This window comes from Coenobita brevimanus, chromosome 97 (genome assembly GCF_032717465.1).
Source record: "Coenobita brevimanus isolate Jiangsu-jjx chromosome 97, ASM3271746v2, whole genome shotgun sequence".
Classification (NCBI taxonomy): Eukaryota; Metazoa; Arthropoda; class Malacostraca; order Decapoda; family Coenobitidae; genus Coenobita; species Coenobita brevimanus.
The window spans coordinates 20,875,203-20,896,055 of record NC_137050.1 but is presented as its reverse complement, the minus strand read 5'-3'; the positions used below and the strand labels follow the sequence as shown (position 1 = coordinate 20,896,055).

Below are 20,853 nucleotides of genomic sequence, written 5' to 3'. Positions count from 1 at the left end.
ATAAGAAAATCCTGAAGAAGTCTTAGGAAGAGGGCCCACAACATCCACCAACACACGGGTGAAAGGCGCCTCAAAAGGAGGAATGGGAACTAGAGGTGCAACCTTTTCGGTCTGATTACACTTCCCCACAACTTGACAGGTGTGACAAGACTTACAATACCAGGAAACATCCCTGAAGATACCTGGCCAGTAGAAGTGTTTCAAAATGCGTGCCACAGTCTTCCTCACTCCAAGGTGTCCTGCCAAACTGGAATCATGAGCCACTCTAATGATATCCTGCCTACAAACACGAGGGATGACAACTTGATGTACAACCTCCCATTCACAGTCGGCTGATGCTGTTGGGGGTCTCCACTTCCTCATAAGTACTCCTGACTTTACATAATAACAAGTAGAAGCACCGGCTGACTCTTCCTCACTGCAAGCAGAGTTAGCTAGACCTTTCAACTCAGGGTCAGCAACCTGCAAGTCAACCAACTCTTGACGAGACAAATTATCAACACTACGGGGTACTGCCTCATCTGGTGAGTGGTCCAAATTAGCAAGAAAAGTGTCAGCTAGGATAACATCATCATCATCATTATCCTCTAAATCACCAGTAACTTTAGACTTAGCCCTAGTGACAGCACATGCAGGGAACACATCAGGGACATCACAATCCCGGGACACAGCCACTGGCTCACTAGACAACTGAGGAGCTGGACACACTTGACTTCCACCAATATCATTTCCAAGTAAGAAAGTTACACCTGACATTGGGAGTGTCTCAACCAACCCAACCATAACAGAACCATTAACAAAACCAGACTCTAAATTCACTCTGCACAGAGGAACAGAGAAGTAATTATTCCCTACACCTTGTAAGATTACAGTTTCATCAGAGGAATTAAAATTAGAGCCTAGAACACTGGTCAGCATAAGGGATTGGCAAGCACCTGTATCACGATATATTTGAACTGATTTCCTGTCATTACTGTCCAGAGGACTGACAAAACCATCAGACAGGAAATTAGCACATGAACTCTTGAGAGTGTCACCCACGTTACTGCTCAAAAGAGGAGCTCCATCATGAGAATTTAAGTTACCCCTCAAAGCAGGTTCAATTAACTCAGTTAAAGAATTCTGGGAACTCTCAAGAGTGGACACTAGACCAATTGACTGAATATTTAAAGACTCCTTTTTGTTCACATCACGCTGTCTCCTGAAACATCTCTCCGTAGTATGACCAAGCTTACTACAATAAGTACATTTACTTTTCTGAAATCTAGAGGTGAAGCTGGTATTTACTTCCTGAGAAACATCATCTTTATTCTCTTTCCTGTTACCTGTACTCTGAGTAGAGGCAACGTACTTACTCTCAGCTTTCCCTTTTTCTCTAGAATATCTCTTGTGAGTGAGAACATACTCATCAGCTAAAACTGCAGCATCAGACAAATTATCTATTCTTTTCTCATCAAGATATAGGCTTACATCTTTACTAATACACCTTTTGAAGTCCTCCAGCAAAATCATCTGCTTAAATTTACCAAAATCAGAATCCACATTCTTAGAATTTAACCACTGCTCTAACAGATCTTCTTTGATTTTTTGCATACTCAACATGGGATTGCTTATCTTGCTTATAAGTTGTCCTAAATTTTACTCTATAGGCTTCAGGAACAAGCTCATAGGCCTTAAGAATCAAGCTCTTAACTACATCATAATTATCAGACTGATCCTGAGGCAAAGATGCATAAGTTACTTGAGCTTTACCGGTGAGAACAGTTTGAAGGAGTACTGGCCAATACTCCTTAGGCCAATTAAAACCTGTAGCTACCCTCTCAAACAACTGAAAATACTTTGTTAAATCAGATTCATTAAAAGGAGGGACAAGTTTAACATTTTTAGCCACATCAAAATCATCAGAGCTAGATGATCCAGTTCCACCTTGTTTCATGCGATACTCATGGTCTGCCTGAATCCTGGCAAGTTCAATTTGTGCCTGAGCCTGTACCTGTGCCTCTTCAATACGAGCATTTGCTTCCTTAACACGAGACTCCTCCTCCTTAGCCTTAGCCTCCTGCAGAGCTAGCTGTAACTTAGCTAATTCAATCTGCGTTTGCTCATTTGAAGGAGTTACATTAAACAAGCTTTTATTAATCATGCCAACAATTTGATCTTTAGAATGATGAGAGTGAACTGCAATTCCCAATTGTTGAGCAACAAGCTTAAGTTCATTCTTTGTTCTGTTTTCTATATCACACACTGTTTGCACATTTGACAAAAAATCTTTGGCTTCATCAAGTGTAGAAATAGTAGCCATCATGAATATATCACAGTCACAAAATATCAAACAATATCCTTATGATAATATCCTGAATATCCTGATATGAGGTCGCCAAATTTATGTTACGGAACAGAGAAAGATAATGTACACTTTAAGTGAGAATACGAAGAGTCACTACTGTCCCGTAAAGTTCCAGGTTCAAAACAAAAGAGTTAGGTAAAATTACAAGTTAAAGTTTAATGCTTAAATTAACAACAAAACATTCAGGACTCATAAGCATAATGTAATGGCAAAAACAGTTTAAATATATGGTTAACTGCAATAGCCTCTATTAACACGAAATTAGCAAGAGTAAATTTTATCTAAGTCAGCCCTGATAAAATGGGATACCAGATAATACTCAGTGAATGCCAGATAAATAATTACAGATACAAACTATTATCAAAAATGACTGACATAAAGAACCCCACACGAATTACAAAAACTTCACTAGGCCTACAAATTAAACTTATGCTATACAGTACAAGAAAAAATGCAACAACAGTTATACTCAAATTACACACAGCTGCTAGATGGTTGGAGACTTCTTGAGCACTCACAATAATAATATCTGTACAGGGAAGGACAGAGATGTGAACAAAATGAGGAGCAGATCTAAGTGGCAATGATGCAGAGATTGAGCTCATTATATAGGGGCCAGCAGAGCTTGATACAACTTGTAATAAGGACGCGCAAATGAAGCGATGGGGACAAACGGTCGACAATCCCGCACTGAATAACAGAAAGGACGACTTACTCTACTATAACGGTAGAAGGGGGGGACTGAGGCAGAACACGCTCGTGATCAAACATGCAGCACACTGTGCGTTAAAAATTACACAAAGGATGATGAAATCATAGGCTATGTAACAATACACATACAATTATTACCAAAGTTGTACGTACTGTATACTTAAAAACAATTATGTTCCTCCACTTATAATACTGATATACACACGCAAACACACTCGTCTGTCGGCTACTTACAGTGGTTCGCCTTGTTTTGACTGCTTCGGGGCAGATATAGTCCTCCGTTTCGAAGTCTGCACTGTAAGCCTGCATAAAATGCACTGACCAAAGTCGGAAAGAGAGAGAGAGAGAGAGAGAGAGAGAGAGAGAGAGAGAGAGAGAGAGAGAGAGAGAGAGAGAGAGAGAGAGAGATTGTGGGCAAAAAACCGAAATACCGAATGAATAACGGCTTCTAACTTTGAATCTTCGTACGAAAGTTGGACCTTGCTGAAAAAAAAAAAAAAAAAAAAGAGATTCACAACTGGTCCAGTTCAATCTGCGCTCCAACATGGAAAAGTACTAACATCACTACATGAAAATATAAGCAGATAGTTCAGCTGGGCCATACACTCAACACCAACTGTTCCAACACCATGACCCAAGAGTCACTCACTGTTGCCACTCCTACAGGTTCATCCAGGTATTTACACGGCAAAATTCGTACAATCCACGACGCACTGCACACTCATATTCCTGGGTACACGATTCGCTATCATATGAAGTACCATGTAACACTATTAATTAGAAACTAAACATGAGTTTCTTTTGCCGTTTGCTACTCAACATCGCCTGCACAGTGAAAATGGGAGGTCAGAGTACTAAGTTGGTCCAAGGGTCAGAGCGTGTCAATGGAATAAAAGTTCAGCCAATACCTTGTTTTGGGTTATATTCTTAGTCATTTACTATGTAAATGCTGCTCATTACAAATCCGTTAAAGATCACTTACGAAACAGCGAAATATTCAATAAATGAAAAACATATCCCGGACTAACTTTCTGCACGGAGCATTACTTTACGGTGATAAGTACTGCGGCAAAAAGACAATGCAGCAATGAAGTGCCATTATTCTCTTGCAGTCCCTTTCCCTCTGCTTCCACCTCTCGTGTTTTATATATATATATATATATATATATATATATATATATATATATATATATATATATATATATATATATATATATATATATATATATATTAACCAGCAAAATGCATTTAATATCCTCATTTTAAGGGCTTAAGGAAATCTTGATGAATGCTTAGGAAGAGTCAGAGGCGATTTCAGTGATCAAATTTAGTCACACACTTTCTGCTAACACTAGCTTATACTCGTATATACATAGCGTCCAATGGTGTACAGTATATTGTTCTGCAAGATCCACTAGTTTACAGCTAATTTCACATATTCAGCTGAAAGTAAGTCACAGGAGCCCCAGTGCTAACCTGGCTGACTGGAATGTGTAGGTGATTTAAATTTGTTTGCTGAAAGTGCTGGTGGGAGAACCAATCGAGGGGCGGCTGTGGGATGGGAGTGAGGGTAATATTGACTGATGGGTGATGAGTTGTGGAGTGGTTGTAAAGGGGAGGGTAATTTCGACTGGCTGGTGGAGTTGTGTTGTGGAATGGTTGTAAAAGGGGATGATGTTTTCGGTGTGCTGTCGTGTGGTGGCAGTGTGGTGTGGTGTGTTGGCAGTGTGATGTTGGCGGGGTGGCAGTCTGATGGTAGTGTTGTGTGATGGCAGTGTAGTGATGGTATTGTGGTGGCGATGTGGTGGTATGCTGTATATTGGTAGCAGTGTGCTTGTGGTGTGGTGGCAGTGTGCTGGTGGTCTGGTCGCAGTGTATAGAATAATTAAACAAGATGCAAGTGAGAGCGGTGGTCGCAGTATGGTGGCAGTGTGGTGAAGTGATGGCATCGCAGTGGTGGCAGCGTGAGGAAAAACTAGATATGGTGCAAGCAAGACAGTTGGTGATCACACTGTGGTAATGTGGCACACTGTGGTAATGTGGTGGGAATGTGGTAATGTTATGGCATTGTGGTGAGGTGGTGAAAGTTTTGTAAAATCGAAGCAGTGTGAGGTGGTGGCAGTGTGAAAAATAATTAGATGGGGTGCAGGTGAGAGAGTTGGTGGGGTGTGAGGCGGGTGATGAAGAAGAGGTAAAGTTTTAATGAGGGGGAGAGAGGCTAAATGAGGGACGCAAAACGGTACGGAGGGAGGGAAATGGGGAAGTAAGAGAGGACGAAATGCTGGAGGGAGGGTTAATAGGGAGGGAGGTTTAATAGCGAGGGAGGGGAAGGGAGGGGAGGCGAAGGGGGACGGGGTACAGGACAAAGGAGGGAGAGGGAAAGTAGCTGAGAGGGGATGGAGGAAGGGCAAGGAGAGCAGAGGAACAAAGAAGGAAGGAGGATTTGGCAGGGTAAATAGGTAGGGAGGACAGCAAGGAGGGCGAAGGAATGGAAAGCAGAAAGTAAGGAGGAAAAAAGAAAGGGGGTGGGGATGGGTAGGAAGGAGTCGAGGAGGCGTGTGAAAGAAAGTAATGGGGAGAGAGGGCTGGAAGGATGTGAAGGGAGGCTGGGACAATAAGAGTGCAGAAGGGAAGAAGGAAAATGGATTAACAGGAATGTTGGAAATGCTAGAGGAGGGTCTCCGTTAACAGGAAGGGAGGAGAAGGGTAGGAGGAGGGAGAAGGGAGATAGGAAGGAAACCAGGGGGGAGGAAAGGAAATGGGTTGGTTGACTGACTGATTGATTAAGGCAGTTAATCATGGGTGGTGGTGGAAAGAAAGTTAAGGGATCGGGGTTGTGAGGCACAGGGGAGAACGTTACACGAATGGAAAAGGAAATAAAGTTAAGGGGAAAAGCATGAATGGAAGGAAGGGAAGAGAGAGGAGGAGGAAGACGAGGGAGAGAAAGTAAGGAGGAGGTGAGGGAGAGAAGGTAATGAGGAAAGGGATGGAGAGAAGGTAAAGAAGATGAGGAGAAAAAGTTTGAAGGAAGAAGAAGCAAGGGGGCTAAGGGAAGTGCTTCGGTGTGGGGGGGTGAGGGAAAAGATAGAGAAAAGATGGGGAGGGAAATGGAAGACAAGAAAGTAGAGGTAGAAGGAAGGTTAAAGAGAAGGTGAGGAGAAAAAGAAGGGAAGTGGGAAGTGAGTGGGTAAAAGAAAATAAAACTGAAAGGACTGAAGTCAGGGAGGAAAGCAAGTGACGAGGAGAAATGTGTAGACATGAAAAAATTATTACAGGGAGAGAGGGCGGAAACCAGAAGAGGGAAGGGAAACAGGGAAAGTTAATGGGGCCTTTCCTAAGCTGAATGAAACAGATGATAGGTAGCAAAATTAAATAGAAGAGAAGGTGGGGTCTGAGAAGGTGACAGAGGACTGGAAGGGAGAGTGTACAATGATGTAGGTGGAGTTGAAAGTATTATAATGGGTGGGGAGAAGAGACATTATGGGAATAACATGATGGACAAGGGGAGCACAGCAATCATGTAAATGGTAGCACCAGCATTCACTGCCAATTCCTATCCATAATGCCTATCCTAACTCTCTCTCTCTCTCTCTCTCTCTCTCTTTACGAGCTTCCATATTTCCAACACATCCCATTTCATTACATTTTCTCTCAATCCTGCAGTATGCTCTCCCACAGAACCCAAAACTCTATTACTCCCTGATGGGCCGAGAAATTAATAAACAGTGTATAAGCAGGCTGATAAATTAAACGAATTAGCGTTTCAGATAGCAAGGGTAATTTTACTAATGCAGGGTGAGGGTGATTATGTGCGTGAGTGGTTTACTGGGGTGTGTGAGCGGGTAATAAACACGCAAATGCACTCACAAATAATAAGTGTATTTACACACACACACACACACACACACACACACACACACACACACACACACACACACACACACACACACACACTTTCCTTCAACTTTCTCGTAAGCACACTAAATTCTCGCCCTCTCTCTCTCTCTCTCTCTCTCTCTCTTCCAGCTCGTGATAAAGAGAATGCGTGATAATGGTGCGTCCGTGCGTATAGATATTAGGAGGCCCAGTCTCTCTCTCTCTCTCTCTCTCTCTCTCTCTCTCTCTCTCTCTCTCTCTCTCTCACACACACACACACACACACACACACACACACACACATACATGCACTACACTACATTACACCAGACCCAACATAATGGCTAAGTTACATTACTGGGCAGGTAGTAATTACGTTCTATTTATCTTACCTGTAAAGAGCAACATTTTATTCTATCTTCAGAGTTCTTCGTGCGCATTAATGATCCTCTGTTCCGCCTGTTTACTGCCATGAGTTGCATAATGTCTAGCTATTTTCTTATGTCTCTAATTATCACTTACAGTCGCTGTGGGTAGCCTTTACTGCGTGCCAGGAACTGTTCTGTCTGTCTTTTCTCTGTTCTCCTGTTATATATTAAGTGTTATCGCTCTACTTACTTTTGCTTCACTGTGAGGAGTGACATTACCTTTGCTTATCCTGATCGCTCTGCCCTCAATGGCGGTTGAAGGCCAATGATGGTGTTTGTAAGGTCTCTGTGCAACGGTGAAAAGATGGGTATGAGGAAAAACCGAGGTGTGGCTGTGATTGTGGTAGTTGTGTGTGTGTGTGTGTGTGTGTGTGTGTGTGTGTGTGTGTGTGTGTGTGTGTGTGTGTGTGTGTGTGTGTGTGTGTGTGTGTGTGTGTGTGTGTGTGTGTGTGTGTGTGTGTGTGTGTGTGTGTGTGTGTGTGTGTGTGTGTGTGTGTGTGTGTGTGTGTGTGTGTGTGTGTGTGTGTGTGTGTGTGTGTGTGTGTGTGTGTGTGTGTGTGTGTGTGTGTGTGTGTTTCACCGCCACCTATTATGTCTGACAGTGAGGGAAAAAAATAAGTACATAAAACAATAAAAATTACACAAAGAAATGGAGTTTTCTTTCTCCAATCCTCATCCCGGTCTCAGCGACTAAAGTGTCTGCGTTAGAATACGTCCGATTCCGGCCTCAGTATGACTATCTGAGTCAGCTGTTACTTTCCTGATATTCACAAACAAGGTACGTTTCCTCCCATATTTCCAACAAAGTCACACAGCACGTCTCCAGTGTTCCTTCACAGCACGGATTTAGAGTAACACATTTCTACAAACACGTTACTGACTACTCATGCACAACAAGCACTGGATGGCATCAACTCCGTCACACTCGCACAACGCACACATCTCACAACAATAGATATTAATGAAGCCTTCGATGCCATTCCCCCGACGCAAATTAATCAGCAAAATATACAACACAAACACTGAGAACAACACCAAACACTGGCTTGCCAACTATCTTGTGGTAGACATGCACATGTTACATTATCTGGCAAGTTATCACGAACACGAAATTTCCCCAACGGAGTTCCACTGTGCTCCATTCTCTCACCCACACTCTTCAGCCTATAATTATATGCATGATGTTTCCACACCCCAACCAAGCTCAAACGTTGCCTTGTATGCATATGATATTATCATAACAACCAGACACTACACTGCCGACACAGCCTCCACAATGCAACAAGACTACCTCAACACACTGCAGACTTGGGTCAAAGACAACAGGCTAATGATCGCCCCAGGCAAATCCTCCACTTTCATCACTAGAAGTAAACATGACAGATAATCCCCTCACATCACACTTAACAATATACGTGTGCCACACGCCCGCACCACAAGATCCTTACAATGACATACGATACTGGATTCACCTTGAGTTACCACGTACATGACATCGGCGCAGTGCACCCTAGATTCAATGTACTCAGGATACATACAAGGCCGGACTTTGGTCAAGAAAAAGAAACACTCTCCTTACTCGGCAAACAATACAAGAGTACATCAGTTATGTCCTATGCCTTCCCGGCAAGGACTTCCATTCTAATACTCGCTACAATACCATGCAAATTATACAGAACAACGCTCTACGCATCACCATTGGCTGTACTAAAACCAGTTCCACAGCTTACTTACTTTAAAACAAAGGTTCTCCCTGTTGGAGACTACCTTTATATGAAAAGCACACAATTCTATGCAGCAGCCTGTGCCAACACACGGCACCCCTGCCATTACATGACTGAGAGGCACAACACGCCTAGGCACATAAAACAGACACCACACAACCATTATCAAACCCTTTACAGCAATATCCCACCTCCAGACATTACAACACTATGAGGACACAGTTAAATAATCAATTCATGTGTAGACCAATGCAATACCTTGATCAAAACACTATATCATTAGCACCCACCTGACATCCACCCATCGGAGGCTAACTAAAATTGAAATGCTTGAGTTCTTCAAGCTAGGCTTAGAGCTGAACATAAAACACTCCTCCTCAGTTACCAGCTTGGATGTGGGATCCGTGGAATCACAGATGAAACGTGCCCAGCTTGTAGAATAGGCCCACATGACACATCACACATAATGGAGCACTGCACAGCACATGTCACACAAAGATGCAGACAACACAAACGATGTAGGAAACCTATGGGACAACCAATAGGGGCATTTGTTTACCTGCAGTCGACGGGTCTGCTCGACCAGACGGACCGGGGTTGAGTAGCAGCAACAACAACAACAACAACTCCATATCACTCACCAGATCAGTCACCTGCACCATGAACCTGAATCCTTTTCTGTGTCTTGGGTTCTCGTAGTCCAGCACCTGCGTTGGGTACAGTTGACCCACCGCACCCACTGTTCTCAGGGCGAAATGCTCCCAGCCGAATCCACTCCCCGCCACAACCTGGGGAATAGATGGAGCGGGTTACATGGGGTAGAAAGTGCAGGGGGAGATAATTACTGCTGTCCTAATAGCATATGAAATGGTAATTATTTTAGGCACTGAGACTGACGTTGTATACTTTTTAAGTTTATTAAGTACATACATATGGATAAATAAATGCATAATGGAAGGTGCGACAAAAGCTACGTATCAAGAATTATCATTTTTCATACACTTATCCAGCCAATCCTCTCTGATGCCAGTTAATCACTCTTTACGCATTAATCATGACTTGTATATGCAGATCTGTTGCTTACTTTGTAGGAAATGTGGGTGTTATGAGAAGGGCCCTGCATACACAACGAGTAGCCCACTACATACAGAATAGGAAGGCCGTGTGAATACAACTGATTTAGGTGTGGCTTGTTGGTCGCGTTGTTGTTGCCTGATGACCTACATACAGTACACAGTATGTATTGCATGAAAAATTAAGAGTGAACGTGTGTATAAAGGTTTAACAGAGGCTTCCGTGAATTCTGGATATTCCACCAGGTTCAAGGAGCATTTGAGGACAAAATTGGACGGTGGATCCCTATCAGGGGCGAGAACAGACTCCATGACCGGTGGTCAGGGCTCAGGCTCCAGCACATAACCACGGTGTGGGAGGCAGTTCCCACAACAAACTGCTGGCGAGGAATCAAAAGAAAGCTCGTTCTGCTTACTCTGTAACCTGATGGTCCACAACAATTACGCTGGCTGGAGCGGCTAATGAACTGTTACTAACTACTCAAAGAGCAGGTTCTCTTCCTGTCCTTCCGGCACCAATATCATACAATTTCACAGTGTACCCAGAGGAGACGTGTGGAGACTCCGTCGACGAGGGACTCAGTCAGGGTTAGAAAATGAGTGATGGCGAGGAAGTGAATGAAGTACTGTACTCGTCCGAGTCGTAGCTGTTTAAAGAAGGACTCGCTAAAGGATGTGTGGATGACGCAGCAACAGTACTACCAGAGTGATGGACATAGCGTGACAGTAGCAGTGTTAACAGAGAACAAGTATATCCTGGAAGATGCAAGTTAAGTGTCTGTCTTGGATTTGTTCTGATCAGATCTGTTCACCTCACGAACCCGTAGATTTGGCTTGTGTTATTACAGTAATCAAAACAGTTATCATTACAGTACAAGCATCACAATACCGAGTGTCAAATGCAGTAATCATCGATGTCACTAGAATCAACATCGTCATCGCAACAATCTACAGTTACCACCGTAATTATCACTTTACCGGCAAAATAATTTTCCTCACTGTACAGTAATCACAGCTGGCATCATAATGATCATCGATTTAATTACAATCACATAATAATAATCCTTAATCATAATAACCAAAATCATAATCGTCGTCGTCGTTTTCATCATGAAGATATTTTTCGTCTGTCCTGGTTATTTAGATCGTACCACACTTATCCAATCCCTCCACATCCAGCCCTGTTGTCTGCGAATGGATCTGCCATCTCACCCTAGCTAATTTACCAAACCAATCTCTCACTCTGGTGCTTCGACAGTTGTGTCTTCTCTCCATCTCAGGGAAGTCACTCACTTGCAGGCAGAACCCAAATGACTTTTCTAAAGAGCGTCAGCACCCAGTGTCATTATTAACCCTTCAGCACGATGACGTAGTCTTGTAGTTTATTCGTCTTACTACCAAAAGACTACTCAGCTTAGGATAGCCACGAGGAAGTCAAGGGGATAATAAAGACTCCAAAAGTCTAAGATGAATAATATCGTCTGGTGACGGGTAAGTGGACATAAAAGACGTCGTCTGAATGAAAGGATTACTCAGTCACACACCATTTCCCTGGGAATTGGGAAGATAGAAAGCGACCCACGCATTCCATGTATGTCATAAAAAGCAACTACAGAGGCTGCAACGAAGAGGTGGAATCCCTTCCCCTACTCCTTTCTCTCCTTTATAGTAGGGTTTAGACGTGGGGATCCAACCACCCAGCACACGTTTTGTAACCAGGCTCCCACCTTCCACGAAACAAGACAGGGGGAGGAGATTGTTCCTGGAACTTACTTCCTCCTCTGATAAGTGTCTCCAGGCGGGAAATGTCAAGGATGATGAATTATTGTTGTTATTATCAGAGATGCTGTAGGTGTAGCCACTCTCATGTTGTCAATCTCTCTCTCTCTCTCTCTCTCTCTCTCTCTCTCTCTCTCTCTCTATATATATATATATATATATATATATATATGTATGGTATTAGTAGTTTCTTATCAATATATTATCCAAGTTCAATAAAATCTGGCACATACGTTGTGCGTGGATCTGGAATGAAGTGATTGGATTCTGATGAAGATCCATTAACAGTCAAAGGATGCTAATCAAAGTCAAAGTTCGGGGTGCGGGTTTTCTTATGAATGCATTATCTGATTATATACAAAATTCATTCATGCATTCTGTGCATGGGTGGAAAGAGATGATTTGATTTTGGTACATATCCATCAAAGGTTTGGGAATGTGGAGAGGATGGAGGATGAAAACTGGGTTTAGAATGTGAGAAGTGTTAACGTCGGGGGTAGAGCTGCGAGAGGCAGACCGAAAAAGGCTTGAGACAAGGTCATACAGTATGGCCTCAAGGATAAGGACCTGAACAGGGAGGCTGCCAGAGATCGAGCAGCATGGAGAGCTGCTGTTAGGTGACCAAGGCTGACACATACAAGCATGCAGGAGAACCTTTATAAACGAAAGGAAAAGAACGATACTGGAATGTGACCTACTCTATAATGGAAGTGATTATCGTGGTCCCTGTCGGCCGCCGCAATCTCGAGCAGTGTGGTTTTGTCCGGGGGTCCTGTGGTGCCCCAGGTCTCTGACACCACCAGGTCCCAGTGCTGACGGGCGAGGCGGGGCGAGTTGTCGTTCACGTCAGACACTCGTACCACCACCGTCCCTGTGCCTGTGGAAGAAAAGGCGGCATGGGTTACAACAGCAGGATGGTGCAGTTTTATAGCTTATTCTTGCTACATCTAGACACTTGCACCACCACGGTGCCTATGCCAACGCCATGACGAACTCTGACAGTTTATTTTTATTAAGTCTAGACAATCACCCAAACGGCCACAGCCGCTGTGTTTGCCGGAGGTGGAGGTTAACTAGGGGGTAAGAGAGGAGATTACAGAAGAAACTGGGGACAATGTTAGAGGTGGAGTAACAATGTAGAAATAAAAATAAAACTACCGTAAGATGTACATTATACCCACATCTGTAAATTTTAACAAAAAAATATACTGCATGAAAAGGGTCCAACTCGGGTCTAAACTGTTTTATCTTCTAATTATACAACTATTCCCGTGTGAATACAATTCTTGCATTTGAACAATTCACGGCGCTATGATGAAGGCACAAAAATTCAATAAGTTATAATACTAACCCACATATGGCACTAGGACACGGGTAAACGAAGACTATCACAAAAATAAGGTAATTCAACAAAATAATCCTGAACCTAGAAAACAGTGTAAATGACGCTGGACCTCCTGGCAGACAGGCTGGACGGGAGGTGACAAGGGTTGAAGAAGAGGAGGGAAGGACACGAAGCACGGACGCGAGTGGGGAAAAGCAATGAGAGCAGTGAGGGAATGATAAGGGAGAGGGAATGATAGGGAGAGGGAATGAGAGGAGAGAGGGAATGAGAGGGGAGAGGGAATGAGAGGGGAGGGGGAAAGAGATGGGAGAGGAAATGAGAGAGGAGGGGGAGATAGATGGGAGAGGAAATGAGATGGGAGAAGGAATGAGAGGGGAGAGGGAATAAGAGAGCTATGAAGATGCGTGAAACGAAAGTGAGAGGTGAAAGAAGGGGACGAAGAAAGCGGGAGTATGAAGCAGGGAAGAGGGAGGAGAGAGAGGAGCAACGAAAGAGGGAAAACATGGGCATAAAAGAAAAAAGACGGGTAATGAGAACGCACGAAGAGAAAAGGGAGATGAGTGAGGTGAAACTGGGAGTGCGAGTAAGGGGAATGGTGAAAGAGGGGATACAAGACATGAAAAAGAAGGGAGTGGGGTGAAGAAATAAGAGAACAATGAGGACGATGAGTGAGAGGAAAGGGAGAGGAGGAAGGAATGAAGCAGGGTCAAGAGAGGGAAAGGAGAGGGACGGAAGGGAGGTAGGGATGTGAGAGAATGGAAGGAGGCGAGAGAACAGACACAGGGACATAAAAGTGAAAGGAGAGAGAGGAGGGGATATGAGAAAGCAGGAGAGGGAAGGGTGGGGTGTTAGAAGAAAGAGAAAAGGGAAATGTGGCTATTAAGTAAGAAAATGAGGGGCGAGAGGTAAGAGTTAGTAGCGAGGAAGAGGCTGAAGAAGAAAAGGAAAGGTGGAAAAGAATAAGGAGAAGTTAAAGGGAAAGGGGAGAAGTGAGAGAGAAATGGGAGAGGGAAGAGAGGGGGAACATGGAAATGAAAGAGATAGGAGAGGAAAGGTGAAATATGAGAGGGTGGGGAGGCAGGGGCGCGACTAGAAAAGGAGAAGTGGAAGAAAAACGGAAGACGTGAGAATAAAAAGGAAGGGATACGAGGGGAAACACGGGCATGAAAAAGAAGGAAGAAAAACGGAGAATTGTTAGGTCTTTTGTTGATGTGACTGGCTGAAGACTGTTGACTGGATATAACAGGAGACAAGTACACTAGAAATCGCTAAGGACTGTACTGGTCGAGTTTTCACTTAGCATGCCTATATACCCCTAAAACCAATATTTACTTTATTATATTTACTACAGATCTTAAAGGGTGAACATAAATGCATTGCAAAAAATAGGTAGTTTAATTAAATACTGCAAATCTAGAGTGAATGTCTGCACCGGTATTCAACACAACTTTCTTCACCTGGCGCAAGACGTGAAGTAAGAGACAGGTGGGAATAACGTGGGCTCGGGTGTGTTGATTTCGTGAACGAGTGACGAATGCAAGTAATGTGTTCACTGGAGAGAGAGAGAGAGAGAGAGAGAGAGAGAGAGAGAGAGAGAGAGAGAGAGAGAGAGAATTAATCTACTAGAAATTAAAAACATAACACTACCTAATACTTAATAACACAACTAGAATGTGGAGACAGAGAATAACACAAATACATAGCGACTGAGAAGGAACTATTCTCCTTACTAGGGATCTTTCCCATGTAAATAACACAAAGAATATATAGCGACTGAGAAAGGAACATCAATACTCTCATTACTAGGGATCTTTCCCAAGTTCAGTATCGCCAAATGGTAGCCAGAATAATTGGAAAAATACGTTCTAGTGTTGAAGATGTAAATGACTGAAAAAGTATGATACAATATATGGTTAATGAAACAAGTAACAGAGATAGGTATTTCTTAATTCTCTGCCTGTTTTGTTATGGCGAAATTAAGCGAAAGAGCAACGACAGGGTTGGTGTTGGCTGCCACTACATTGGATGAGTTAACAGTACAAACACAGGCAACGCTACGCTGTTGCAACTCTCCATCTGACCAAGCACATCCCCCCCCCCTCATCTCCCTACACACCTAACCAAGTGCATAAAAGTCCTCTCCTTCCGTTCTTAATCTTTTCTTTAAAAGGTGGGCGTAAGGAGAACGCCTTGAGGACACATAACCTAGGCAATTCAGATTCCTTGCGCAGGCCGCATTGAATTCTCTGGAAAAATTATTTTTAAAACTTTTTTATTATGTAAAAAAATACTTATGATAGCATTTTACCTATCATGAGGCACCAGTTAACTATAAGACACATAAATATTTGAAATTTCATGACTCTTTAGTGAATACTTTCTGAGTTCTGGTCCGGAAACAAAATCTCTAGGTCCGGCCAGCCGCCCTGCCGTCCAACTTTACGGACGGACACCTATTGATCCCAGTGATAACAATACCCTCCTCTGACTCTGTCAGGTGGAGAATAAAAAACAGAATAAAGATTGGGCAGAAGGGTTAAATAAGCAGATGATGAAACGGAGAATACAGACAGTAGCAGTAACCGGAAGGGGACAGGATACATGTACAGTGGGGGTGGAGGGAGATAGAGATGAAGGGACAACGAAGAAGGAGTAAGAAAAAGTGGAGGGGAAAGAAAGGAAGACAAGAGAGAGAGAGAGTACGACAGATGGAGGGGAAGAAAGATTAGTGATGCATAATTAGTGTGGAAAAAATGAAAAAAAGAGAAAGCGAAGAGTGACATACACAGAGATACATGGACACTAAGGATTTTAGTACAGTGCAATAAAGAGTGAGAGAGAGAGAGAGAGAGAGAGAGAGAGAGAGAGAGAGAGAGAGAGAGAGAGAGAGAGAGATTAATGAGGGTAATTACAAAGTTAACTTTCCCTGTAACTCTCAACACCGTAGTTTTTGCCTCCCTCTCTCTAACTCTCCCCTCCTTCCCTCCTCCCAACTCCCCTCCCTCCGTCCTCGTCCCTACCTACTTATTTCCCTCTCAAGTTCCTTCATACTACTTTACCTCTCTCCATTTTTTTCCCCTCTTTCTTTCCTAATTTGCTGCTTCTCCATTTTTCCTTCCTTCCTTCCTGTCTACATACGGTATATCCCTCCTTCCTTCCCTCCCTCCCTCATCCAACCTGCTGCCTTGCCGCCCTGCATCCCTCCTTCCACCATACTTTCATCTTTCTCTACTTCCTCTCTCCTCGTTCCCTCTTCCCTCCCTCCTTCCCTCCCTTACTCCCACCCCCTCCAACCCCACCCCGTCTACCTCCGGTACTTAATCTCCACCTCCATCCTCACTCACCCTCAGTCAATCTCACTTAACCCTATCCTCGCTTCCTGCCTCCGACACCATCTTTCTTCCTAGCTTTTTATCATTCTTCATTCCTCCTCATTCTTCCCCATCTCCATCTCCTTTCCTTTCCTTTTTTCTCCCATCCTCACCAATCTCTCTTCCTCTACACTTTTCTACTTCTTTCTTATTCCTCTACATCGCCAATTCCTCCCCTTTCCTCACTCCTTCCTTCTCCCCTTCATCTTATCACATTCGACTTCATTATTTCCTTCCCTCATTCTTATGTCCTCTTCTGTTTTCGTGTTTCCCCATTTATGTCCATCTTCCATCCCTTACCCCCATTCATCCTTCTTCCTCCTCTTCCCTCTTTCCTTCCGTACTCTACATTATTCTATTCCTTCCTTCTTTCATCCCCATAACTCTTCTTTCTTCCTGACTCCTGTTTCCCAATCTTCTCCATCCTCACTCTCCTCCTTCCCTTTTCTGCCCCCTTCTCATCTTCCTTACTCCTCTTCAGTCAACCCATATTAATCATTTCATTTCTTCCTCTTAATTCTCTTATTTTTAGTTCACATTCTTCTCTACCTCTCCTCACTGTCCAAACTCCCTCCCCCCCTCGCTTAAGTTTTATTTCATCTTCTCTCCCCACCAATTTCTTCTTATTCCTCTCTCTCTCTCTCTCCCCATTCGTTTTTTATATCTCTTCGCTTCTCTCATTATCCTTTTTTCACTTAAACTCAATGATTCTTTTCCACACTTCTGTTTCCCTTTATCTTCCTACTCTCTCTCTCTCTCTCTACTTTTACCCTCCCTTTCTCTGTGTTCTCACCCCTTCTCCTCCCCTTCTCACGTACATTCACCTATCTAGACATTCCCTTTCATTTTCCCTGCTCTCTGTTGTTCTTCCCGCCTTTACTTCTCTCTGTTCTCGCCTGTTTCCTTTTCCCTCTCCTCTTGTTCTGCTTATCTTACGTCTCTTGTCTCCTTGTTACTTTTTTTCTTACTTATTTCATCTTTCTTTCTCACCATATCCTTTTCTTTCCTCTCCCTAATTCCTCCCCTTCCCTGTTGCTCTTTCCTATTGTTTCTCTCCTTCTCCCTTCTTATTTTTTCTCTCTTTCATCGCCTGTTTCTCTCCCTTTCTTTTTATCCTCCTCTTGCTTCTCCTACTCTCATGACTGTCTTCATTTACTGTTTCTCTCTTAAATCTTGCTTCTCCTGCTCTCATACTTGTCTTCCTTCCCTGTTTCTCTCCTCCATCATTTTTCTCTCTCCATGTATATATCTTTCTTCCCTTTTCTCTCTCTCTTCCCTCCTCTATTTCGCATTCTTTACCCCGTTGGTTCTCTTCGCTCCTTCCATTGTTCCTCTCTCCTATGCTCACCCTCATTCCTCTGTCTTCCATTTCATCATAGTCTCTCTCTCTCTCTCTCTACCACCTACCTATCTGCCTGCCTCCTACATACCTTTCCCCTTGCCCTTCTCCGGTTCACCCTCTCCCTTACTTCATCCCCTCGCGATCCCTTGCAATTCTACCCCTCACCTAAGGCCCCTTCCTCCCGCATGACTAAATACACATACAACAATGCAGCAAGAAAGCAAAAACAATCAAATTTTCATGAATACCATAGGAAATATTAATAATTAAAATAGTAATAATAATAATAATAATAAAACCAACACGAACTACTGAAATGATAATAATAATAATAGTTGCAGTAATAATAATAATAATAATAATAATAATAATAATAATAATACCAACAACAACACTACTACTACTACTAATAATGATAATAATGTATCCATCACCTATCCCTTTTTTGCCCCCATCAGGAGCGAAGTATCCCGGGCCTAGGCTACTCAGTCCCGACATTTAAGGCAAGGGTGGCCAGCCTCAGTCACCACGAAGTGCCATTATATGAGCAATGAACTCCAATCCTCTCTCCAATAGAAACCCTTACAGGCTCAATCCAGTTGTAGCGCCTTAACTCACTAAACCTCCCGGCGTCATCTGATTATAAGGTGACCGCTTACTGTACAGTAAATGGTTTCCCGGTTTAATGCAGTACATGGTTTCCTGCTTAAAAGGAACCCATCTGGCTACTCACTCAATGTAGAGTAACCCGATGGTGGCAATACATCGGTTAGTGGATAGTGGGCGCCCCCACCTACCACAATTATAAAAATAATAATAAAAATAATAATAATAATAATAATAATAATAATAATAATAATAATGATAGTAATAATAATAATAATAATAATGATAGTAATAATAATAATAATAATAATAATAATAATAACAATCTACATCATCATCATCATCATTTAATCCTGTGTTTCCCCATGAGGAGCGTAGAAGCCTGGGGTTAGGCAAGTTTGTCCTGCCATTTAAGATTAAAGTGACCGGCGTCACACATCCCTGAGTGACATTACGTGAGCAATAAACCCCAACCACCCCTTGGACATCAACCTATACAGGCTCAGTCCGGTTGGAGCGCCTTAATTACCTACTAAACCACCAAGCGCCATAATTTGGTTATTGGTTACCACCCAGCGCAGTAAATGGTTTCCTGGTGTACAGGTAACCATTTGGCTTGTCACTCAGTGTAGAATCACCGGTAGGCAGAAGGAAGGGGAAAGAATGAAGGAAAGAAAGACAGAAGAGGAAGGAGGGAAAGAGGGAAGGAAGAGATGAAAGGGCAGCTGCCCAAGAGCAGCACTACATCGAGTGAGTGGATGGTGAGCATCCCCACCTACCACTATATTATTATAATTATTATAAGGTATATACTTATTGTAATAAACATAATAAAACAATTTCCCACCATTAAATGAGGTAGATAGGATCTAGCTATACAGGCATCCACGCCTTCTGGTACATTACCATCTGAAAGTTCCTTGTACGCTTTCGACTCCACTTTATCGTTTCGAAATACTCGACTGCTTTATTTTAATCTGTTGGTGTCCCATTTTGCAAATAATAATGAAACAGTATCACAAGAGCACCCCCCCCCCTCTCTCTCTCTCTCTCTCCAGGAGCAAGAGAAGGCTGCTACGCCTCCTGAGAGTGGATTAATGAACTAATATCAGGTACATATTAGGTGACGCACACGATCGCCCCGGGTTCGTATTGCGTCCTTGGTCACGTTAGGAGGCGGGACATGGGCCGGAGTTGGTGCGTTCGGGGAAGATTGTTGTTGTTGCTGCATAACCTCTGCTGTCTGACCAAGTAGACCCGTCAACCGCAGATAAGCAAAAGCCCCTACGGAATTCTCCAATGGGTTCGCTATACCCGTACCGCTGATGTTATGTCTGCGTCTTAAATGTAGCGTGTTCTTTACAGTGCTCCATTACGTACGTTGTGTCATGTGGGTCTACTCTAGAAGCAGGGCACGTGTCACCTGTGATTCCACCCAACCCAAACCTAAGCTGTTAATTTTGAAGGGTTGCGTGATGTTCTGAGCTAAGCCTAGCTAGGTGAACTTCATCAGCTCTCTCTCCAATGAGTGAATGTCTGGGTGAGGTCGGGGTGTAATCTGATGTTCTAATCAAGGTGTTGTATTGCCCTGCGCGTGAAGTGGATATGTAGGTGTTATTTCGTCGTTAGTGTACGTATGTCTGGAGGTGGAATGTTGTTGAACAGGATCTGGTAATGTTTGAGTGGGGATTATTTTATATGCCTAGTTTTGTGTTGTAACTGTCATCGTGGAAGCCGGGGAAGGGAGAATGTAGAGGTGTGGCTGAGGAGAGTGAAGAAAATGGGGTAGGGGAGGAGGTGAGACTGAAAGGCAGACGTGTGAACAAGTATTTGATTTTATCGGAACCAGGTCAGAGACAGTAAATTTTGGCCAAATCTCAACTAACTAGAAATAAAAGTAAGTGCCATGTCGGCTCACAAGTTTCTCAAGGCAGACTGCAAATCATGTAATTGAATGCGAAAATATTTTAATTAAAAAAAAAAAAAAAAGTTCCCATAATTCCACCGGGTTTCTCTCCCATTGGCACGCGATTTGGTGCGGAAAAGTTACTTCTTTTTCATGATAAAGCTACTAACACCTTCAGGCCGAGGACCCCCTGTTTATAGTATCCTTGCTACCCTCATATTATTTTAGTCAGCCTGAGTGAGACTTCTCGAAGAGGAGGATTTATACGAAATTTTCACCAACTCCTTCGCTACTAGGGCTCGTTAAGGCTAACTATATCGTTTGGTGGCATCAAGAATAAACTGC

At 43.1% G+C, this 20,853-nt stretch overlaps 1 protein-coding gene across 1 annotated transcript in view; it reads right to left on the bottom strand.

Moving 5' to 3' along the window:
* Positions 1–20,853, bottom strand: part of LOC145413628 (putative neural-cadherin 2) — a 276,011-nt gene that overhangs the window by 146,704 nt on the left and 108,454 nt on the right. The window contains exons 7-8 of the mRNA XM_080283289.1: positions 12,637–12,815; positions 9,728–9,874 (exon numbers count right to left, since the gene is read on the bottom strand). Of these exons, the coding sequence (XP_080139415.1) occupies positions 9,728–9,874; positions 12,637–12,815 (326 nt within the window). The remainder of the gene's footprint in view (positions 1–9,727; positions 9,875–12,636; positions 12,816–20,853) is intronic.